This window comes from Schistocerca americana, chromosome 3 (assembly GCF_021461395.2).
Source record: "Schistocerca americana isolate TAMUIC-IGC-003095 chromosome 3, iqSchAmer2.1, whole genome shotgun sequence".
Classification (NCBI taxonomy): Eukaryota; Metazoa; Arthropoda; class Insecta; order Orthoptera; family Acrididae; genus Schistocerca; species Schistocerca americana.
In genome coordinates this window covers 136638891-136664752 of record NC_060121.1, presented here as the reverse complement: position 1 = coordinate 136664752, position 25862 = coordinate 136638891, and the positions used below count along the sequence as shown (strand labels likewise).

General features: G+C 37.1%; 1 protein-coding gene across 1 annotated transcript in view; it reads right to left on the bottom strand.

The window, feature by feature from the left end:
• LOC124605926 (probable chitinase 10) overlaps nt 1-25862 on the bottom strand; it is a 195436-nt gene that overhangs the window by 108819 nt on the left and 60755 nt on the right. The window contains exons 9-16 of the mRNA XM_047137883.1: nt 25505-25729; nt 20956-21138; nt 19637-19932; nt 18527-18754; nt 18121-18319; nt 13990-14102; nt 8040-8265; nt 3360-4076 (exon numbers count right to left, since the gene is read on the bottom strand). Of these exons, the coding sequence (XP_046993839.1) occupies nt 3360-4076; nt 8040-8265; nt 13990-14102; nt 18121-18319; nt 18527-18754; nt 19637-19932; nt 20956-21138; nt 25505-25729 (2187 nt within the window). The remainder of the gene's footprint in view (nt 1-3359; nt 4077-8039; nt 8266-13989; nt 14103-18120; nt 18320-18526; nt 18755-19636; nt 19933-20955; nt 21139-25504; nt 25730-25862) is intronic.

Sequence of the window (25862 nt, the reverse complement as noted above, 5' to 3'; positions counted from 1 at the left end):
GAAAAGTTTTAAAGTAAACAAATAGCTAACTGCAAGTATTAAAGAATTTCTTCTACAAATACAGACTTATTCACACTTATAAATAAACAAAAGATATATTCCTCATTGAAACTTACAAGACGTTTACATGATGCTCAAACAAACATTGTTCTTCTACTGAAATTTCTGTTGTGCCATATATTTCTATAATTCATTTCAGAAGTATTATATGATGTGTTCCACAAAAGGATGGTTGTTAGTTAGATCACACAAACAGGATACTCTGAATACTTATCTTTCACCAATACTGGTGTGATCTGTTTTGTTAATGAACTCCTGTACCTTTTATGCATCTCCAGCATTATTTTGCAGTATCTCCATTATGCTCAGTCTTTTTTGGTCGATTGATGACCCTTCTGCATCTGACAAAGAGACCTTCACAGGACACAGATCAAGCCAGCCTGTCCCAACCATCATATTTTATTACTAGAAAATCATTTTGTTTGCTTTAGCCTACAGTCACATTTTTATTTTGTCAAATGTCGACCAATTTCAATAGCAAGTGCCGTTATAGGCCAATACTGTGCACTTGATACTGAAACTTGGAGTGTTTCCACAAAATAAAGATGTGACTGTAAACTAAAACAAATAAAAATAATTTATAATTGCATTAGTCAAGGCTCCAATGCAGAGTATGTCAGTAATATGTAGTATTTTATCTCTGTTATGCCAGTGTACCCCTTTTCCCTCTATATCCTTCTCTCTTCACTGGGTCAGTATTTGGGACATCATCACTACTCCACCAGTAGAATATTTTCAAATGTTCTGTGTGTGCCATGGAATTACATGAGAGCTAAAATGAGAATAAAACAGAAAGTATGTGATTTTTATGAAATCAAACATACATAGACAATACACTTGAAAGATACTGTGGACATGGTGACAAAATACACTGCAGGCAACATCACAGTAACAATACAGTGTGTGGATGGAGAGTGAAACTCCAACTGCCTTCTGGTAATTGGCTACCATATGCATAAAAGCTGACTAAAAAAGAGTCAATTCCTTATTTATATGCTAAATTCCACTGACTGTTATGGATAGAAACATAATGTATGTATAAAACACAAAAGCAATTAGGCTGATTACATATTCTGACCTCCATACAATTGTAGAGTAGAAGACATTATTCTGTAAGACTAGCAATTATTCATAGCCATTATCTACAAGGGTTTACTACATCACTGTTAAGTGGAAGGTGTAGAAACTTATTTCTCATGTGCAAACAGTTGTCCACACAGTGCTTCATACAGTATGCAGCATGTGAAGCTACTCCTTTGAAGCTTGCAACAGATCGAGGATATTTTATGAGAAAAGCCTCATGATTACTGACATACATGGTTCTGTGTGGAGTGAACAATGAAAGTTGAGTGAGTAGGTATGAGATTATGGGGTTATTTCTTGCAGAGAGCACATTGGCTCTTCAGTCAACTTGGTGATGTTGCTGCAGTGACACTTTCACCACTTAGATCGCTATTGTCAATAAGGAATAGCTTACAGACAAATATGATTATAGCATCCTTTCAAGAAGGTTAAATTGTGGCTAACCATATATCAGATGTCACTTTTTGGGATAGTATCACACTCAAACACTGCTGCAGTGACACTTTCACCACTTAGATCGCTACTGTCAATAAGGAATAGCTTACAGACAAATATGATTATAGCATCCTTTCAAGAAGGTTAAATTGTGGCTAACCATATATCAGATGTCACTATATGGGATAGTATCACACTCAAACACTAACCAATTTCAACGGAAAGTATAGATAATGATGATAAAAGACAAGGCATGTCAAATCACTAAAAAGCTGAACATAATGGTCATTCCCATAACTTAACACAGCATTATGCATCATTCCCCTTACAGTCATCAGTTGTTCTAAAAGTCATAAAATTCAGCAAAGCAATGAACCAAATTTTCAACAAAATATGTATTTATTCATTTCTTGCTATCTGAAAGACGGGAATTGGAAGAAACATGACACAATGTAGAGGTAAGAGATGTTCTTTAAACAGACTATTCTCTTCTGCAATTATCACACTATAAAAAGAGCCATTAATATGGCATCACACTGGTCCAAGAGAAACATCCTAAACAGTACAATGTGATATGCAACAGCAAGCTCCCAGTTATGTGGGTGCAGATTGTCCAATTCTGGATTACCCATGAATAGTTAAGCAATATCAAAAAACCTGAAGTATATGCTTATAATTAGAATGAATATTTTTTGTTTGGAATAAATTATTATGGACGTGACTTACGTTTTCCACCAGGAGATGGTGCAGGCCCTAACCTATCATCAGACATTTTTCTGTTGTCCCCCATTTAACCTTCAGATAAATGTAGGGACTCTGCCAGTGTAACATGTTCAAAGCTGATTGCCTGGCTATATTTTGCCTAGTCCTTTCCCTAGGAGCTTAAATTTGATAGTTTTCAACCTGTTGTTCCTGGAAAATAATGCGTAAGTAATACAGTGGGATTTCAAATGTGATGTACAGATGCTTTGTCATCATCTTCTTCTTCTTCTCTTTCTTTTTCCTGAAATATTTCTGCTTATTCAGGTTGTTAGCTGTTTTGTAACTACATTAAATAGCTGTTTCCACTAATAAGAAAGTGTTATCTAGTTTATCAATGTTTTTTGGTCATCCATGCAGTCTCATGTCCACATTATTCTGAAGAATGGGGACCTTGTTGTACTTCAAGGCAAGAGATGCATGATACAATGACTGCAGAACTTTTGCTCTTGCTTCTAATGTTGATACTAAATTCCAATGCTCATGTACATTACCTACATGGCAGCTGAGACAACAACAGAACACAACTGCACATGACATTCAATCACTGTCATTCCTTTCACAAATCAATAAACATTTGCCTTCTGATTTTAATCATATGATCTGTCTAAAGAGGCTCTAGAGGGTGCCCATAGAGGAACAAATATAATTTCAAAATACAATATGCAACTCTTCATGAAAGACTTTAAAATTTTAAAAAATTGAACAGCTAATCAGTTGTTGGAGAAGACACAAGAACCTAGAAAATAATAAGTACCAAATCTCAACATTTGGTAAAGTTGGCCAAATCTTGACTTTGACTTTTACTGTCTATTGACTTACATCTGTGTCTGCACATGAACACACACACACACACACACACACGCACACACACACACACACACACACACACACACACACACACAAGTTAGCATGCAAGCATGTGCGATAGAGCACGCGGCCCCCCCACCCCACCCCCACCCCCCCAACACACACACAAAATGGGCTTATGTGAAGATATTGACAAAATTTTAGTTACTTACTTGTGTCACATTTGGATTCACTGGGCCAGTCACAGACCTTTTTGTCTGGGTTCCAATGCAGACCTCCAGCACAAAATTCTTTACGCAGTTCTCCAAGAACACATCTGTAATATGCATTGCAGTTTGTAGGATCAGGATAATAGATTCCAGTTTCACAAGGTCCTGAATCTGGTGGTAAGGGCTTCTGTGGGGTTGTACTCCACCATGGCTTCTCTGTTGTAGTCATTGTAGTTGTTGGAGCAGCTGTTGATGTGGTACTGGTAGTTGAAGGAGTCCACCAGGGTTGTTCCATAGTAGAGCTTGTTGTTGGCTTCTTTGTTGTACTAGGAGGTGTCCACCATGGGTATTCTTCAGTAGTGCTCGTTGTTGTAGGCCTAGTGGTCGGAGGCTTCCTCGTGGTGGATGTTGTTGAAGGTGTCCACCAAGGATATTCAGTCGTAGATGTAGTTGAAGGTCTGGTAGTTGGAGGTTTCTTTGTTGTGGATGTAGTTGAAGGTGTCCACCAAGGATACTCAGTTGTAGACATAGTTGTAGGCCTTGTGGTGGGTCTAGGTGTCGTAGTAGTGCTAGTGGTGGTAGTAGTAGTTGTTGTTGTAGTAGTTGTAGTTGTTGAAGTAGTTGTTGACGGAGTCCACCAAGGATATTCAGTTGTAGATGGCTTGGGAGATGTAGGATGCTGATGAGTAGTTGAAATAGGTGTTGTTGGGCGATGGTCACCTGTGGGGGAAGAAAGAAATAAATTTTGTAAAAATAAACTGAAATCATACAAAAAAACATAGTAGATTAATATCAACAAAAGCTTGCCCAAAATCTGGATTGCAATGTGCCAAGAGAAAAGAATACAAGTCACCATTCTCATGTACTTAAGGACTGTGAATGAATATGAATTAGACAGAGGAACTACTACATGAAATATACACAAAAAATATGAAATATATTTGGCAAAATATATATTTAATTATTTCCCTAAAACTATTGGGAACAATGTTTCCTGACTATCAAGTAACTTCTCAAACCTCCCACAATTGAGATGTACTTCAGTCTTTATATAGTCTTGAGTGACCTTGTGTATTCTCACTGATGAGTCACACTCCAGCAGTTGATATGGGCAGTTTATTTTTTCTTTCCATGTTTCTACAAAGTGATGCTCATGCAAATGAGTTTACATTACAGTTGTTTATAGAAAATACCCTAGATTAGCAATTTAAATTGATGACTTCACTATCTCAAAGGCAGAGATAAATATGGACCCGTACATTATTTACACAGATGTCACATTAAAAAAAGTCAAGTAATTAGTGTCTTATTTGAAGTTTCAATCAGAAACTTTGAATACGGAGAAAATAAAATGTTAAGGCAAGAAAGCTTCTGAGTCCATGTAATAATAAAAATAGAATCTGAACATTACCAGCTGGCTTATTGTAACGAACTTCCTTTCTTTACATACATTAATATAAACAAAGACAGCAAAATCCAGCTGTGTATCAGTACCTTCTTTGTGAAATGCAACAACTTTCATAGGCATTGATATGTAGAACAAAAACTTGTTATGTATAGAGGTTTTTTATGTGATTGCTGTGTTCCTGAATTTTGTGATGTATTTTTTGTGTTTTATTTTCACTCATTTTTACTCCCACTTTATATGTTCTTAATTTTGTCACCTCTTGTTTTTCTGTTAATAATTCTCCCTGTTTCTATTTGTATTTGGAAAAATCTCATAATAGGGCGAATTTTTACATCAGTTCTCTTTTACTATTGGTTAGGACAGCATTTACATAATTCTGCTAGGTATAGCAAGTTTTTTGTTGAAACATATGATGGTATCAGTATCTTCTGCATTTAGTTAGTCCGATATTCTTCAGATTATATTGATGATATATGTTATGATTTGAAATGCTTCAACTAATCAAAGACTGCAGAGCCAAAGAAGAAAGATATTTAGGCCACATGCTGGCCATTTACAGTTCTTTTAATTTACTATTTTTTCTTGCTATTCAAGAGTTTTTGTTTGGTATAAAAGGAGTTGTCAAGGACAAATTAATTTAATCTACATATAAAAAATTGCTGTCTGTCAGACATTTTATTTCCACTTGCAGATTGTCAAAGAGTGTTATAGCTGTGTATGAGGTGTGATAAAAAAAGTAACAGGAACTTTTTAATTTCGTGGGCTTATTCATCTGATTTTCAAATTTTTTAAATCTTGTTGGTACACATGTTCTTAAAGTATATTTGCATTACAGCTGTTTTGAATATTTAGTTTATTATTGACAGTCAAAAAGGTTATACACGTTTTCAAGTCTTGCCAAATTTTTGCTTTCAAAACAAGATGGATAAGGAATTTGCATTACATTTTGCTTGAAAAATGTTGTTGTTTCAGTGTGTGAACATCAATCACAACCTTGGGACAACACTCAGTCAACAATACAACAGTGACAAAGAGATAAAATTGTGTTTTCTGCAACAACGCTTTCTTTTTCAGTGTCTTGTTGCTCAACCAAGTGGCCTTCCTTCTGTGTTCATGTGCACTACACAGTCTTTTTTTCCTCTCATGGTTTTGCTCCATATTCCACCAAAGTTGTTGCTGTCTCCTTTGGCTTTCTTGCATTTTGTCTGTGCACATTTTTGCTCTATCACCTTTCATGATCATACGCCATATTTTTGTCCCTCATCCTCCTGTGTTTCTGTCTTACGCTAGCGAACCTTGATTCCTGTGCTCCAGTGATTAGCTGCATTCAATGCTCGAGCTGTTCACTCTGCCTGTTCCATTTCTATTAATTTCCTGTCAGTATCACATTTTTACCCTGTCATTGCAGTTCTCAGGCATTACATGTTCTGTTATGGGGTCAGACGAACCTTCTTGGTCCCAGTTACTTGATACTATCTGCCCCTTACCATGGCTGTTTCCATGCAGTAGCTATCACTCCTGCAGATTTCCCATTTTCGGAGTCAGCAGTTGCACCATTTGACCCAGGACATCACTCACTTGATTTAGCACTGTTTGGTGACAACAACCTTACATGTTACAGATGGAGCACGGCTTCTGCATCACACACGGCACTTCCCACGCACCAACGAGCTGCTTCAAAGGTGCCTAATCTGTCCAGAAACTCCCCCTGCCCAGGCAGGACTCATCTCTGCTGCCTCCACTTCACCTGAAGTTTGAAATTGCCTTCGATTCATGGTCCATCTTCCTTGCTGCACTGGACCACTTCCAACACATTTATGCTCTTCCTGATGTTTCTCTCTTGGCTGTTTCTGGCCCAACAGCCACTGGCACTGACTCCACAGGCTCCGATACCCTCTCCATTTCTAATATCTCCTCTGCCTTCGATGCTTTCTCTCCCATTCTGACACATCCTTGCACTTCACTGTCCTCTCCAGTCCTGATGCTGCTTCCAGCTCTGTCAGCTGCTCTCGCACCACCTGCTCTGGCACCACTTCCTTCAGAGCCTCCCAGTGTGGCACCCTCATTGCAGGTGTTCTCACCACCAGCCCAGCTGCCTCTCCCAGTTCCACCATCACCGGCACCCATGCTGCCAGCCCTAGCACTTCTCCCTGTTCCAGCATCGCTGGACCCAGTGTCTCTCCAGATTACAGTGCAGCCAGTGTCCTCATCACTGCCCCTTGCATCTCTCCCAGCTCCTGTACTGCTGGTGCACTCCTTACTGACCCTGGTGCCTCTGTAGTTCCCAACACCGTTGGTGCCCTCCTCATCACTGAACAGCATTCCATTGGCCCGCACTCAGCTGGGCTGCACCCTGCTGGTCTGCCAGACAATATTCTCCTCTCTTGAAGCCCTTCAATTTTCTTGCCTGACTCTCTTGAAATATTCATCCAGAGTAACTTACTTCTCTCCTAGACTGACTGCAGACTTGTACACCTCTGCCTCAGCCTTGAGTTACCTCTCCTCTCTCTTCACACTTTTATCACATTCTTCCTAGATGTTCAGTTAAATTTTATCTGTTTTAATATAGCTTCTTTCTTCTATTGCTTTTCTTTGGAAACTTAAAAAAAAATGTTGTTACATACATTATTCTCTATTTGTCTACTGTAGTTCCTTTGCTCATCTCCATTAACTAATTTTTTTCTTTTCCTCATTTTCCATCACTTCCCTTCTTGCTTCTTACTGCACTGTTTCTCCTTCTGATCCTTTATTTCACCCTATTTTACTAGTAACATTCGTGAGAAGAGAGGAGTATCCACTTAACATTTCTGGAAATTAAATAACATGAGCAGGTTTACAGGCATAAAAGTTTAGAAATATGGATGAGTCTTAATTATTCAATTTTTACAATCATTTTTGATTTGATTTATGCCATCCTATTTCATTCTATACTCACAAATGCTTTAAACCCTATTCTCCATCATTTTTTTCTGCACATTGCCTGCTTTTAGCTAGATATCTCCCAGTACAAATGACACTCCACAGCTAAAAATATTTTTTGTTTCAAGGAAGAGTATGTGCCTACTCTACAACTGCTTCATACTTCAACTTTCAGATATGAACTGGCTGGTTTTGGAGCTCATAGACACCTATTAACCATGAGCTATTCACCACTAATGCCTTTATATGTATCCACAGATAAATGATAGGTGAAAAGGAATTATTCCGGCAACTATAACTGTACATACTCTAGTGTTACTACAAACTTTTTTAGAAAATTTTGCACAAATTCTTACCAGAATCTACACCAGTAGTGTATGTTGGTGGTGGTGGTGTGACAGGAGGAGGAGGACGAGTGCAGTCATCACCTGAAGGCTCAGCAGATTCCGGTATTCGTCCAAACACCCGATTAATACTGCGTAGTAATGGAAATGCACCACGACAGCAACGGTTCTCAAAATCATCAAGATCTAGAGTGAAAGTCATGGCTCCTCCATAACCCATGTTCTTGATGTACTTAGCCTTTAATAACGAAAAAATAATAATTACAAATGGTGAAGAGTTACTTATATTTCATTAATGCTGCACCTTAGAGACTGATGTATTGCTATTCAGTGTCTAATGAGTACACCAAGGGATAACAATTAGGAGTATTGTTTGCATACACTTAAACTAAAAACATGTTAATAGTAATTTTGTATTACTCCCTGCCGCCGATGGATAAGTAGCAGCCAGCAACAAGTCATACTCTTAGCTCACTTATTTGTTTCGAAGTTTAATTCTTAATTTCTTTGCGTGTTTTGGGGTACTTGCATAGTTTAATTCACAAATTTTGGGCGTATTATAATATTTGAGAGTTGTAGCATTGCGTTTTAGTATCCGTATAGTGTAAATTCACATAGTCATCAGTCATCTGTTTGTTTTGAACGGCTTGTGAGATAAAAAAAGAGGAAAAAATTGTTAGGGATGGATAGGGACTGCACCTGTTGTGTACGGATTCAGGGGGAATTGGCCACTGTCCGTAAACAGCTGGAAGCTGTGTTGGCCATGGTCAACAGGCTCCAGGCTGTTGCCCTGGGCCGCGGTGACATTGGGACACCCGAGGCAAGCACTTTGGCGTCTCTAGAACATGCAGCATCACCTGGGATCTCTGATGCCACTACACCCTCAGCTTCGGACATCCCTGCTACTCGACACTTGCCTGACAATGATTGGCGAACAGTGGCGGGGTCGCGAATCCCTGGCCGGAAGGTGAAAGTTGGGACTGGCCGCAAGGCTGTACCCTTACGCATCTGTAAAGGTTTAAGGTGTTGCCCACTGCTGAAAGTACTTCTAAGCCAGCAAGGGCAGCCTCGCCTGTTGCGGCAGTGGCACGTCTTCCTGAGAGGTCTGGACAAGCGCAGAGAGTGGGATTGCTTGTCATTGGGAGCTCCAACGTTAGGTGGGTGATGGAGCCCCTTAGGGATATGGCAGCTAAGGATGGGAAGAAAGCCAATGTGCCCTTTTGTGTGCATACCGTGGGGAGTCATTCAAGATGTGGAAAGGGTCCTTCCGGATCCCATGAAGGGTACAGGGTGCAGCCAACTGTAGGTAGTGGCTCATGTTGGCACTAATGACTTGTGTTGCAATGGATTGGAAGAGATTCTCTCTGGTTTCCAGCAGTTATCTGAGTTGGTGAAGACTGCCAGTCTTGCTGGTGAGATTAAGGCAGAGCTCACCATCTGCAGCGTCGACAGGACTGATTGCAGACCTTTGGTACAGAGCCAAGTGGAGGGTCTGAATCAGAGGCCCAGACGGTTCTGTGACCATATAGGCTGCAGATTCCTTGACTTGCGCCATAGGGTGGTGGGATTTCGGGTTCCACTAAATAGGTCAGGTGTCCACTACACACAGGAGGCAGCTACACGGGTAGCAAGGGCTGTGTGGCGTGGACTGGGTGTTTTTTTAGGTTAGACAGTCTCAGGAAAGATCAGAAAGGGCTCCAGTATCAAAGGGTACAGGGCAAAGAAACGACAAGAATCAACCAAGAAACAGTCGGTATTGTAAATTGTTGTAGCTGTGTTGGAAAAGTACTAGAGCTTCAAGCGCTGATAGAAAGCACTGAAGCTGAAATTGTTACAGGAACAGAAAGCTGGCTAAAGCTGGAGATAAATTCTGCCAAATTTTTTACAGAGGCGCAAACCGTGTTCAGAAAGGATAGATTAAATAATGTAGGTGGTGGTGTGTTTGTGTCTATTGGTAGTAGTTCATCTTGTAGTGAAGTTCAAATAGATAGTTCCTGCAAATTACTATGGGTAGAGGTTATACTCAACAGCCATACCAAAATAATAATTGGCTCCTTCTACTGACCCCCCGACTCAGATGATATAATGGCTGACCTCTTCAAAGAAAACTTGAATCTCATTACAAATAAGTAAACCACTCATACAGTTATAATTGGTGGAGACTTCAATCTACCCTCGATTTGTTGGCGAAAATACATGTCCAAAGTCAGTGGTAGACAGAAAACATCTTCCGAAATTGTACTAAATGCTTTCTCTAAGAATTACTTGAAACAATTAGTTCATGAGCCCACACAAATTGTAAATGGTTGTGAAAACACACTTGACCTCTTAGCCACTAATAATCCTGATCCAATAGAGTGTCATGATGCATACAGGGATTAGTGAACACAAGGTCATTGTAGTGACGCTCAAAAGCATATCAACCAAAACCACTAAAAATAAACACAAAATATATCTACTTAAAACAGCAGACAAAAATTCGATCGATGCCTTCCTAAGAGAGAGTGTCCATTCCTTCCAAGCTAATTATGTAAGTGTAGACCAGATATGACTCAAATTCAAAGATACAATATCGACAGCAATAGATAGATTCATACCGCATAAGTTAATAGACGGGACTGATCTACCGTGGTACACAAAACACGTCACAACACTGTTGCAGAAGCAACAAAAAAAGTAAGCCAAATTCAGAAGAATGCAAAATCCCCAAGACTGGCTAAGTTTCATGGAAGCTCAAAATTTAGTGCGGATGTCAATGCGAGATGTTTTTAATAGTTTCCACAATGAAATATCACCTCAAAATATCCTAGAAAACCCCACGAGATTCTGGTTGTATGTAAAGTACACCAGTGGCAAAAAACTGTCAATACCGTCACTGCGCGATAGTGATGGAAATGTTACCAATGATGGTGCCACTAAAGCAGAGTTACTAAATACAGTTTTCCGTAATTCCTTCACAAAAGAAGATGAAGTAAATATTCCAGAATTCAAAACCAGAACAGCTGTTAGCATGAGTGACAAAAGTAGATATCGTAGGTGCTGCGAAACAACTCAAATCACTTAAGAAAGCCAAGTCTTCTGGTCCAGATGGTATACCAATCAGGTTCCTTTCAGAGTATGCAGACACAATAGCACCTTTATTAGCAATCATATACAACTGCTCACTTGACAAAAGGTCTGTTCCTAAAGACTGGAAAGTAGCACAGGTCATACCAGTATTCAAGAAAGGAAATAAGAGTAACCCATTGAATTACAGACCCATATCACTGACCTCAATTTGCAGTAAGATTTTCGAGCATATACTGTACTTGAACATTATGAATCACCTCGAAGAAAATGACTTATTGACACATAACCAACAGGGATTCAGAAAACATTGTTCTTGTGCAACACAGCTAGCTCTTTATTCCCATGAAATAATGAGTGCTGTGAACAAGGGATCTCACATCGATTCCATATTCCTGGATTTCGAGAAGGCTTTTGATACTGTTCCTCACAAGCGACTGTTAATCAGATTGCATGCATATGGAGTACTGTCTCAGTTGTTTGACTGGATTCGTGATTTCCTCTCAGAGAGGTCACAGTTCGTAGTGATAGATGGTAAATCATCGAGTAGAACAGAAGTGATATCTGGCGTTCTGCAAGGTAGTGTCATAGGGCCTTTCTCTGCTGTTCTTTATTTACATAAATGATCTAGGAGATAATCAAAGCAGCCCCCTTAGATTGTTTGCAGATAATGCTGTAATTTACCATGTAGTAAAATCATCAGATGATCAATTCCAATTACAAAATGATCTAGAGAGAATTTCTGTATGGTGCTAAAAGTGGCAATTGGCACTAAACAAAGAGAAGTGTGAGGTCACCCACATGGGTAGTAAAAGAAATCCGATAAATTTTAGATATACGATAAATCACACAAATCTAAGGGCTGTAAATACCTAGGAATTACAATTATGAGCAACTTGTGGGGAAGGTGAAACAAAGACTGCACTCTGCTGGCAGAACGCTTAGAAGATGTGACAAAACCACTAAACAGACAGCTTACACTACACTTGTCCGTCCTCTGCTGGAATATTGCTGCATGGTGTGGGATCCTTACCAGGTAGAACTGATGGAGGACATTGAAAAAGTGCAAAGAAGGGCAGCCCGTATCTTCTTATTGTGCAATAGGGGTGAGAGTGTCACTGATATGACATGTGAGTTGGGGTGGCATTCGCTGAAACAAGGGCGGTTTTCTTTGCGGCGAGATCTATTTATGAAATTTCAATCACTAACTTTCTCTTCCGAATGCAAAAATATTTTGTTGACACCCACCTATGTAGGGAGAAATGACCAGAGCTCAAACAGAAAGATTTAGGTGTTCCTTTTTCCCACACGCCATTCGAGAGTGGAATGGTAGAGAAGTAGTATGAAAATGGTTTGATGAACCCTCTGCCAGGCACTTAAGTGTGAATTGCAGAGTAACCATGTAGATGTAGAACTAATTTCACTACATCTTTATGCTTTTCATTCTGCAGTTAGACCTGTTTCACATTTTAATGCAACTGGATTCAGGTATTTTGTGAGATATAAGCGCTAGTGGCCAAATGAGTGTATAGCCATATGAAATACTCTGTAATGTCCTAAAAACTATTTTTTTTCAATATAATCCCATTTTAAAACACACTAATTTTGATTTATAATTTGGAGGTGATTTGTTTAGAATATCATGTATGTTTCACATTGATAGAAACTCTTCAATAGGTGCTTATCTGCATATCTGTATCATGTCTGCTATGCAGTTTCAGTACAATACATGCTGTTGTATTGCAATTAGATAGTGTACAATTAAAGAACCTTCAACATCACAGCGCATCAGCATTTGTTGGTTAATATATTAAAAAAAAAAACCCTCGATTGCGAAAAAAGCACCTAGTGTTAAGTGTTAACCCAGGTTTCGGCGTAGGTAACTACACCTTCTTCAGAACAACAATAAAACCCACAAGTGCCTAAGAAGACCTTTGTCAATGATTAAAAGAACACCAGAGCTATACATTTATAAACGAAAAAGAAAACAAACAGTACATATGTACAAAGTCAAAACCACTGCTTAACTTAATGGTGTATGCTCACACCGGCCTAAGTTTGATGGGCCAATTTATGGTGGGTCATGGCCCATCGAACATAGGCCGGTGTGAGGTGGAGCGTACAACATTAAGTTAAGCAGTGGTTTTGACTTTGTACATATGTACTGTTTGTATTTTCCTTTTCTTTTTCATTTATAAATGTATAGCTCTGGTGTTCTTTTAATCATTGACAAAGGTCTTCTTAGGCACTTGTGGGTTTTCTTGTTGTTCTGAAGAAGGTGTAGTTACCTACGCCAAAACCTGGGTTAATGCTTAACACTAGGTGCTTTTCTCGCAATCGAGGCGGGTTTTTAGTTTTTTAATATAAATGTACAATTACCTTGGTACACAGAACATTACATTATGATACACAATGTATGTAAGAACTGTCAGTACCTAATACAAACAATATGTTTCTAAGAGATAAAAACAATTAGTTAAAGCCTACTGCTCTGCTACTAAAGAAGTTTTCACAGATGAAAGGGAAAATACACAGAATTATTATGCTGTACAATATTGTATATTTTCTGTGATATACAGGTAAATAAATCAATAAAATTATAACAAATGGGTGAGAACAAGATGATATGATCTAAAACCAAGAACCTTATTATTGGTCCTATCGTCCCTCAGGATATTTGTCAGTAAGCTGACTGACTACTGGTGACATTAGAAAACATGCAGGAGCAACATGGATGTGTAGAGCTGAAGAGTGTAATACAAGGAAAATGTTAGTGAAGGCTTTTATCCAGCATTGGCTGTCTAATGGTTAATGGTGACAAAATGACTGATACATTTTGTACCAATCAAGAGATCTGTATTACTTCTTTCCTTCAGTCAATAAGGAATTACATTACCTTTTCTTTCACTGATTTGGTATCTTCAAAACTGACCCACTGGTTGCCAGCATATGCAAATGGGCCAGTGGCTCCTAATCGGTCACGCCCAATCTTCCAAAAGTTGTTGCGCACTGTAGAGAAATACATAACTCATGTAATAATTAATCTTACAATGAAATTTAAATACTGAAAACAGGGATATCAAGCAATTATCTTCCATTGCCCCCCCTCCTCCCCCAAAATAACTTGAAGCTGCTTATCCCCTTACAATTTTTATTTGTATGATTAATATCCATTAGTACAGAAATTACTTGTTTTACAAAGTTTGTTAATTAAAGAGAGGAAATGAAAGCAAGCATCTATAGTTAAATAGCCATTTTATTTCATGACTATTTTTTTGCGTCTTTTGATCGACACTTGCAGTTTATTGTATGACTTGCATCACTATACACCACTAAAACTAATTGTTATCAAATGGTGAGTATTCAGGGGGGAATTGTTCCATAGCTACTAACCCATCATAAAGTTTACTACTCCACACTTTACTAAAGAGAAAACATAATTTATAGGTTATGCATTAGTTAATTACAATTATCAGATCTCCAATTGTATGTTACATACCATGTTAAATACAAAATGACCTTTTTTATACTCTACAGTAATCATAAATTTTATGAGGGTTTAGTAATCTACGGTTAACAATGATCTACATGCAAAACTAGTAGCTCAAGAATAAAAATAATTAATCATCAGCTTTGGGGAGTATAATGATGCCATTCCAACATTTTATTTCATGACATATGGCCTGTTAGTTTTCGTCTTGAGATCTTTTGCCAGCGTTCACAGAATGGTTTTTCTGACATTTCACTAGCAAGAGTAGCTGGTATTCTCAAATGTTCACCATTGATTGTTCTTGGTGGACTCAGAGAGTGAATCTTTGACAGACAAGTGGTATTATTACTGATTTCAGTTTATTACCAAGTCAACATAACATGATCTGTTTAAAAACAAAGGAAAAGTGGATAGTAAAATATTAGGAAACTTAATTACAAATTAAATTAACTTCCATATACAACCATTCATAGTAACTCATCAACTGAAGAGGCTCAGAGAGTCAAGTTACTATGCAAAGTATTTAAATGCATATCACTGTTTGTCCGTTTGATTTGTAATTTAATTTCCTAGTATTTTACCACCCACCTTTTGTTTCTTTTTACACAGATCATGTGGTGATTATTTGCTAATAAGCTGAAACCAGTAATGATATCACTTGTGTGATCCGAGGCTGAAATATATAATTAAAAAAACATACATGATGGTGACTTTATTCACCAATACAGTATGCCTTGGATGTGCAAAGAAGAAACGCCTGGTGTTTTTGAAAGATGATGAAAGATGGACACTGGATTGCAAATGATAAAAACTTCACTGTGAATGGATAACTGCTTGTAAACTACATAGAAGTTGGTTCCATTTCACTACAGGCAATGAACATGGCAGAAAATGGGACATTATGCCAGCTATACAAAGAAGTGAATATACTGGGAGATTCAGCTGCCCCTACTGATGTCTTTTTAAGCAACCTGCAGTGTTATATCTGGCTTTCAAAACCATGCAGTTTTCATATGCTCTTGCATGCTATATGCAGACTATTGGTCCTAAAGAATAATTTAACAGGACCTTTTTGTTGGAAATTTAAGTTAAATTTTGTACTGGGATACATTTTCACTGGAGATGATGGTTTTGAGTTATTCGAGAAAAGCATGTATAAGTCATCTCCAAATGCACCTCCACTCCCACACTCATCCCTCACCAGTCAGGATTTCTAGTATTTTGTTCATGCCACTTCCTCCTACCACTCTACAAAAATTTCTAACTACATGAACTATTCCCAATATTCAACATTTTTTGGTCTTTACTGGCTAGGCTATTGCACCACCAACATACTTGACTATTTTGTTAATATTATCAATTTAAACATGACCATGAGGGTAATGAAAGAAAAATGACCTTTGTAAACATTACGCTAAAACTAACTGTATTGGCAATTTGATCCAAACTTAACCCTTACAAGCCCAGTAGTAGAAGGCCTGACAAATACAAGATGTAACTGCTTACTTTACACTGTCAAAATTCACAAAATTGTTAGGTAGAATCTACACAAACGTCAGTCAATGAAGACCAAAACACTCGAATTTGGGCAACAATTCGTGCAGTTAGAAATCTTTGTAAAGTGATAGGAGGGAGTACTGTGAACAATGTACTAGAAACCCTTCCAGTGGGGGCTGAGTGTTGAGGTTGGGGATCGTTTGAACCTAACTTTGGTACATTTTCTTAAATAACTCAGAAACTACGGCCTCCAGTGAAAATGTATCCACAACAAAATTTAACTACATTCAATTTCCCACAAAAATGTCCTGTTCTTTTCAGAAGTGCAGTAGTAGTAGCAGTAGCTTTATTTATCCAGTGATTATTTTTAGGATATTGGACATGTTAAGACCATTGTTACTCGGTATTGGCCACATATGTCTATAAGGTGAAATCTGCCAGAGATTTTCAGAAGCAGACACTGTAAAGAGAAGTGTTTTTCAGCAACTAAAGATAGTCCAGAAAAAAAGATCCTGGCAAAGTACAGAACTGAATCAAAGAAGACTTATTTTGAATTGGTAATTATGAAACTCAGGTATAAACAACTTATAAATGACTATCACAGTACAAGATGTTGGTTCATGATCAGGGTCAAAAGGCTGTAATTCAGCTACCAACATTTATTTTAAAAAAGAAAAAAAAAAAGAAAAGATTCCGTGGTGTCTAATATTTGTAGTTAGTGAGCTTATTTTCTGTCAAAAATGTTTTGATATTTGTTAAATACCTTGATTGCATATGTAATCTTGTTGCTCAAAAAAATAAATGATGGTGCAAGAATCATACTGGAATGATTTCATATTGAACCAGCAAAAGGACTTTATGTGATTACAGGCAGTACACAAAGAAATATATGTGTGTCTAAAGAACTGAAAAGAATGTATCCTCTTTGGTGTACCTGCTGCTCCACCAGTAATGAACCAAATATATTAATTAGAGTATGGCCACATTGTTTCTGACATTATAGTAACATTGGATATGTAACATTGTTTTGAGAAGCAAACTGTGAAAAAGTTTTCCAGTAGTTACATTGTTAGCAATAACCAGGATATTATTTCTAAAACAAACACAGTCAGGACCAGAGAACAAAGAAACAGCCAGAGTGACAACATATTCAGCTACATAAACAACTACATCGTCAGATAAAACAGAAAAATATCCACAAGGACGCAACCTGCTAGAACAAGACAACCATCATCAAGAAGTGAGGATTTTTCTTATATATAAGAGTAACTAAAATATTTTAGCAACAGTATCTTCATTATTAGTGCATGTTAGAAAAACAAGGAGAGGGAGTGGGATGACAATGTTACAAATGAAATTGGAGTAGACAAGCTGAATGAGAGAAATGAGGACAACAAGTTAAAATGGTTTGGAAACATAAAGAGAATGGAAGATAGAAGAATACCAACATGAAAGATGGACATGATGTTTGAGGGAAAGAGAGGGCATAGAACAAGATGGATTGACTTAATAAAGATGAGTGCAAGAAGAAGGAATCTGGACTGGAACAAAACAGTTACAGAAGAAGTGCTGTGGAAAGTCAGAGTAAAGTGGAAAACCATCATAAATGTCCCAACCAGGCTTGATGCTGCATGAAGGGGAAATGAAGACAACAATCCTGATTGTTGGAGAGGTTAAGTGATGACTCCCACAGTGAGACACTTGAGTTTTGTGCAAACAGTTCACAGACTGCTTCTTTCTTTTCACCTCTTTCTGAAAATGAAGAGCGATACTGAGTACATGATGATGATTTAAAAGATGCCACCACTAAAAAGTGAATCACCATGTAGCTGCATGGCATTAGCAATAATTACTTAAACTGTTACTAAAGTGAGACAAGTGCCTCAACGATCAAGATAACTATGTGGAGAAGTAAAATGTATGTCTTTCCGTACTGTTAATAAATATATTTGCATGACAAAATGTTGTGTTCTTTTTTTTTAAATTTCTGGATGATGTTTGTACACATCACTTATGAAGTGAGTTAATGTTGACACTGACCTCGATCACATATTTCATAATATGCTAGCATTCCTGGCTGCATGGTGAACTCTCCTGCAAGTCCTGGTCCTGTGGCAGGTGCACCTATATCATGGTTACTTGGGTTTTCGAGTGTATAGCTCTGGCCATAAAATGGAATGCCAACCAGCAGTTTGTCGCGAGGTGCTCCTTTGTTCACAAGGTATTCCATTGTGTCATTCTGTTGAAATTAAATAGATAGAGTACAATTATTTAAAATTTATTCATGATACATACTACAAGTCAAATTGTTCAATTGTATTTTAAAGCATGTAAATTATTATTTCTGATTATATAGTTATGTTTAAGTTGTATGAAAATTTATGTTATTTTGTGTATGACAATAAGTTCGTTAAAAATTGATACTTGTGAAAATAGTAATACTAACTGTATTGTACATGGGGAAAATATCACCGCTGCGATGGTATAGTGGGCTGACATGGCCTGTACTCTTCTCCCAGCTGCCATGGTAATCGTAGGTCATGACAGACATGAAATCTGTGTTGCGACCTAGTTCAGCTAAGTCGTAAGCTTCATCTATCACTTCATGATAACCAGAAATAGAAATTGCCAGTGCAAGTGGCGGATTTTGTTTCTTGAATGCTTGGCGCAGTTCCTGAAACATTCAGTCTTATCAGGAAACAAAATTTGTGATACTTAACCTACAATTAAAACTTAGAGGTATTTTTACTCGCTACTTTATTTCAATTTAAGTAAGTTACCGGAGATTTGGAAATAAGAGAACATCAGTTGATGAAATAACCCAATAATAATGACTAACAGCTTGGAATATGCAGCTACAAAAATATTTTTGAAGAATGCAGGTTTAATGGAACACTACAACAAATGGAATGAGAAAGAAGATTTAGAATTTATAAAGAGAAATATGTAAAATTTGACAGTTTTTTCATATTTTGCTTTTCACTTTTCTTTTAGGACTGTTATGTTGTAACCGGACTTAAAAGTTGAACACATGAAAGAAAAATACTGGTTTAAATGCAACAAAAGTAAAGCATCACAAATTTTACAGGTACGAGTGACAGCTGCTATCATTTTGTTCACATTTTGGACTAACCAGTTATTTCCAAAGCTGAGAGGCAGCCAAAATAAAGTCATTAGACCTTCTAGATTTCAAAAGGTAAAAGAACTCAAATGTATTCTTTATATTTTACTTGTCAGCCATTTTTTCAAATCAACTGATAATCTCTTATGCTTCAAAAGATCTGTATCCAATCTTCTGGTTTTCATTTACCACCAGGAAAGTCACATAACAGTAATCTAGGGAAACAGTGGTATAAACAGGAATTTTCATATAAGATTGGTTGTAAGCTAGTATAACAGCGAAATTTTAGCCTATATAAAGCCTAATAACTTTCTAATTGTAGGAAACAAGTGGTAAAATAACTGAAAACCTTTAAAACATTATCTCACTCCAGCACATAATATGACACAATGTTTTAAGTAAATATTAGCATGGATGTTATGATATATTACACACTTGTACAAGTTTTGTGAAATTTGGTTTATCTGAAGTAGGCCCACGCCCACAGTTGGACTGCCAACAGCGAGGGTAATCCCAGTCAAGATGAAGACCACCAAACTGATGTCTCTGTAGGAATTCCACTGCCTTAGACACAAAACGTCGCCGTGCTGATCCTTCACTCACTAGTCTGCTGTACTTATCCCCAGCAGAATCTGTCCATCCTCCAAGGCCTATCATCACTGTCACATCAGATGCATGCTGTTGGTGGTGACCTGACTTCTTTGGTAATTCAGTTAACCTCTCATAGAAATCTACAATGGAATAATGCAGAGACATTTTTATAGAAACAAAAACAACTTTGTAAAACATGATAAATACATTCCGTTCTAACATAAGACATTTATGGCTCATTATTCCAGTCTTTGCAGAACAATAATTTGAAAAAAAGTACATATATTTATTGTAAGCAGAGAAACAAATGTAGTGACATGCACATAAAAACATTAAACCAAGTAATCTTACACAGATAACAAATTTCATACCTCTGCTCTGTCATAAGACACATATACACATAAACAATTTACTCTGTGTGATGCACACAGTGGTTACTACATTAATGGCAAGATATGACTGATTGAGAAAGCAGTTGTATTAATTTCAGCAGTACTAAAAATCATTAACTATACAACCCATAAGAGTATGATGAACTGTTAATTAATTCACACAATGAGTTCCAAAGAGCTCACCATGAACGAAAATCTTAAGTGATGTGGAGTGTGTCACGTAGTCAAATATAAGGAAAAAAAACTGTTATAAAAATGCACATATGTTACACTAAAAACTAAATACCACATCAATTAAACATGGATGTGTTAGTATAACACCATTATTATTATTATTATTATTATTAATTTTAAATACATTGCAGACAAAAAAGAAGGTGCAAATAGGACCTTGAAAATCAAAAGAGGTCCGAATGCTCACAACATTCAGTATCAGCAGCTTTTTGATTTAAATTCTTTCAGTTTGAAATTATATACGAAATTTGGATATGAAGAAAGCCAAACATGTGGTATCATGCTAAGTAACCTCCGTCAAGCACTTCACAGTGGTTTGCAGAGTATGTATGTAGAGCTATCTACAGTAATTAGGTAACACTCTCAGACATTTATTGTGGAAATTCTTGATGGGACAAAGCTGCTGCACTGGCTAAAACATTTAACAGTTCTCATATCTTTATGTATCCACATTATATGTTCTCTAACCTATATCAAATATTACAATGACAAAATTTAACCCTACATAATTAAATTTAAGAACACTTTTATACTCACTGTTTTCCTTGTCTGCACGCTCATCAAAGTATTTCATGGTGAGTGTGTTAGGATCCAGTGATGCATAAGCATATACAATATGGGTACACAGAGTGGGATCAATGTGCTCTGGCACAAATTTTCCTCCTTCTTTGCGATACCATGCCCAGCTGGCATAATAACACACCACTTTGTAATGATCCTCTGCAATAAAAAATGCATAAATATATTACTTCAAGGTTTGATGCTGACATTTTAATTTTTTACAGAGATAGCAATGGAGATCAGCTGAACAAAATGGACAGTGTCTTGAAAAGAGGTTATAAGATGTGCATCAACAAGTCGCTGCTTTCTAAGGGCATGTCTTCCAGTCCAGACTGTGTACCAATTAGGTTTCTTTCAGAGTATGCTGACACAAAAGCTCAACACTTAGCAATCACACACAACCACTAACTCAATGGAAGATCCATACCAAAGACTGGGAAGTTGCACAGATCACACTAGTACTCAAGAACAGAAATACAAGTAATTGATGAACTACAGACCAATATCACTGACATATGTGTAGTTGGATTTTGAAACAGACATTGTGTTCAACCATTATGAATTACCTCAAAGAAAATGGACTACTGACACACAGTCATCATGGACTCAAAAAACACCATTCTTGTGAAATACAAGTTGCTCTTTATTTGCATGAAGTAATGAGAGCTATGACAAGGGATCTCAAATATATTCCACATTTCTAGATTTCCAGAAAGCTTTTGACACTTTCCCTCACAAGAGACTTCTAATCAAATGTTGTAACAGTGGAGTATCACCTCACTTGTGTGGATTCCCTACGAGAAAGGTCACAGTGCATAATAATCAACAGAAAGTCATCAAATAAAACAAAAGTGATAGCTTGTGTTCCCCAAGGAAGTGTTATAGGCCCTCTGCTGTTCTTAATCTACATAAACAATTTAGAAGACATTCTGAGCAGCCATCTTATATTGTTTGCAGATGACACTGTGACTTACCATCATTAGACAATCAAAATCAACTGCAAGATGACTTAAGCACAATATCTGTAAGGCACAAAATGTAGCAATTGATTGCAAATAAGAAAAAGTGTTAGATCATCCACATGACTATTAAAAGAAACCAGTTAAATTTCATTTACACAATAAACCACACAAATCTAAAGGCTGTCTATTCAGCTAAACACCTAGGAACTACAATAATGAACAACTGAAATTGGAATGATCACACAGATAATATGGCAGAGAAGGCAAACCAAAGACGGTGTTTTATTGGCCAGGACACTTAGAAAACACAACAGGTCCACAAAAGAGACTACCTACATTATGCTTGTCAGTCATCTGCTAGAGTAATGCTATGCAGTATGAGATCTTTACCACATAAGATTGTCTGAGGACATCAAATAATTTGAAAGAAGGGCAGTTAGTTTTGTATTATTGTGAAATAGTGGAAAGACTGTCATGGAGATGATAAGCCAATTGGGGCAGCAATCATTAAAACAAAGGCATTTTTCATAGCAGTGAGGTCTTTTCATGAAATTTCAATCACAAACTTCCTGTTCTGAAGGTAAAAGTATTTTATTGATGCCAGCCTACATAAGAAGAAATGATCATACTAAAGTAAGAGAAATCAGAACTAGTGCAGAAAAGTTTACATTTCCATTTTTCCCGCATGCTGTTTGAGAGTGGAATGGTGGAAGTAATGTAAAGGTGATTTAATGAACCCTCTGCCAAGAACTTAAGTGTGAATTGCAGACTGCATAGATGTATATGTAGAATGTATATTACATACAGAGAAATTTTCAAATGAAAAGAAGTTTCATGATGCTAGTAAGCAACACATCTCAAATAGTCTCCCACATGCAGCTGGAATTACTGAGTAACATTTCACACCATAAGCAGAATGTAAACTTTATATCTATCTGAGAGATAGTATTGTGCATGTTCTTATTATGGGAAACATATTTTCATGTGATAGCTGGATATCAGTTTAGGACAAAATTTAATTACACTGTTTAAAGAGCAGTTTCTGAAACAGTGCTTGAGTCAGTTTCAAAAAATTAAGTGTGTGTTACATAAAAGGGACAGAGAGGCCACCTGTGCTGATAAGAAACATTCAAATATGAGAGATTAACATCTATCTCTGTACCAGTTGCAAATGACGCATTACAAAGGTAACAGTTAAAAAAAGCGTTTGTAGTACAGTCTCACAAGTTTGGTCTTGGAAGAAATCAAAGCGTATAGAAACTGAAACAAACATCACTCAGATGAAGAGATCTGTTATCAAAGGTAGACACAAAATTCAAACGCAAATTTCTTGGAAGCCTTGTGCTGTCCAGGCGTATGTAACAAAGAGTTCCAAAATCAAAGCTTTGAGCATTTTCATGTACACTTATAGTCATGTGGTTGGTCCCTTACTTTTCAGTGAGGATGAAACCACAGTACATAATTTATACCCAGATCAGAATGAAAAAGTGATTGAAGTGAAGCTGTTTGTAGAGCTGTTACAACAGTAACAGCCCATCAGAGAACGCACTCGGCTATGCCTCGTTCCATTCATTGTTGACAAATCTCTCTGCTACTGCTTTGTTTCTGGGTGTAGTGACTTTATTTTGCATTAGAGAAGGTGGAAACAGGGTTCTTACACTTCTACTATACCACTGACACTTCAACACCATCAAAATGAATTGGGGGGCAGATGAAACATTACATTTCAACAAAAGCTTCACTGTGGCAGAAATTAAAATACTGTTAGAGGAATCAGTGGCACAAATAATGCCAGGAAGGTGGAGTTATGTTGTATGACACACAGAAATGGCTCTTAAAGAAGCATGGAAAAGTTAGAGAGTAATATTGAAAATGTTATTATATCCTTAGGGAATTCAAATGACTTGTCCACACACCAGAGCTCAAATAATGACACTTTTGAGGAAGAAAGTGGTTCCGAACTAAGTGGCATTTACCCTTTGCCTTAATTTATCTACATCTTTGTGTTTGCGTTTCATATTTTACACTGAATGGTATGAGCTGCATTTGCACAATAAATCTCATCTCATTATTAAGGAATACTCTTCTGCACAAATATGACACTCTGCATGCACACTTCAGTGATTGGTAAGAACTCAGGCAATTTATATTATTTTAATGTTGTTAGTAACTGTATTTACATGAACAATTCAGATCCATTTTAACACACCTTTCATACTGAATATGACAAGTGAATGTGATTCATTCTGATTATTGTAAAAGACAGTGCAATTCCTGTTGCTTTTGTTGAGATATACAAATAACAGTAACACAGTATCATTTTATGCATGGGACTGCTTTTGTTAAGCCACAAGGATATTATGATCCTGTAAAGTGAATTCAGTACTGCACGTTAAAAGGTGACGTCAGAAGGCAGTCCAATAAGGAAAAACACAGGCTGTTGCTGCTGCAGCCATACTGTGGCTCATGTACTGGAAAACTGACAACATTGCTCCCTTCCACCCTCAACTGCCAATCATTTTGTTATTCTGATCCGAGTATACTTGATATGCTTCAATTATGTGCTATCTCCCAACTAAAAGAGATTACACAAAGTGCTGCAGGAATTAACACATTGAACTTATATTCAGAGGTTGTGATCTTCAACTCACTATCTGGCAAAATGGTTTAAGTTTCCTGCAGTCCTTCTAAATTAATATAGATATATACTGGAATAGTTCATTTGAAAAAAGCGCAGTCACATTCATTCCCCATATTTGTCCTATCAAACTTTGTGCTCCATCTGAAAGCATTGTAATTACCAGCAGATAAGTAACTGCTAAGCTCCTCCCCCCCCCCCCTTTTCTCCTCCTTCCTGGTCCTCAGACATCAGCCTTATTTATTTGGATTTACATCAAGGACATTGTTTTTTAAAATGGACTGATATTTTACAGTTGATTTTCACTGACATTTTATGTATGAACTGTAGTTTTCTGTATCAATAAAATTCAATATTTTTTTCTGCATGAAAGTTAATTAATACTGCTTCTTCAGGGAAATACTAGTGCTAATATGCATAGATTTGTTAATACATCATCCTTATTATCAATAAAAATATTGTGACTAGTTTGCCACTCAGTGAGTATATTTTCTTTGCATATATTATAAATATTTTCTGTAATGTTCATAACATGTAAGTAAGCTCTCACGGCCAGTATCTTCATTAATTAAAACTTCCAGGCTGAATTGCCGTGGTCCATATATAAAACTTCTTCTCCTTTCTGACATTTTGTTGCCTGCAGTAGGCAACAAAACGTCAGGAAGGAGAAGAGGTTTTATATATGGACCACGGCAATTCAGCCTGGAAGTTGTAATTAATGATTTTCTGTAATTCTTTGCTTTGGGAACTTGACATTATTCACATGAATAAACAAACTGACTCTCTCACTCCTATTTGTAGATGATAAAAGATAAGTGCATGATAACTCTCTATTCAGAAGACATGTAGTGCAAAACACACATGTACACTTGCACAGGATGAGTAAAAAATCAGGATAGAGCTATTTATGTAAGTTGAAAGTTACCTCCAACCAGATTTCTTGTTTGACTGCTTGGAATGTTGTCCTGAGAAGCCTTTGGCATGCAACTGCCATATTCACAAATGCCCTTTTGCACATTGAAATACTGACCAAGCATGCACGAATAGTGCTGTGCCATGCCTTTGTGGCACATGTAATACCTATTACAGTCTTTTGGATCTTCCATAAGTCCTTCCTCATTGCAGGTTACCTCTGACTGCTTCTCTTGTTCTAGAAGACACAAAGTACATGTGGAATTATTGAAGTGAATTAAATATGAGTATAGGAATGCATCAGTAAGAGAAAGTGATAAGAAGAAATGATAATTCTGTTTTCATGCAAGTGGAATTGGTGCCAATGTATC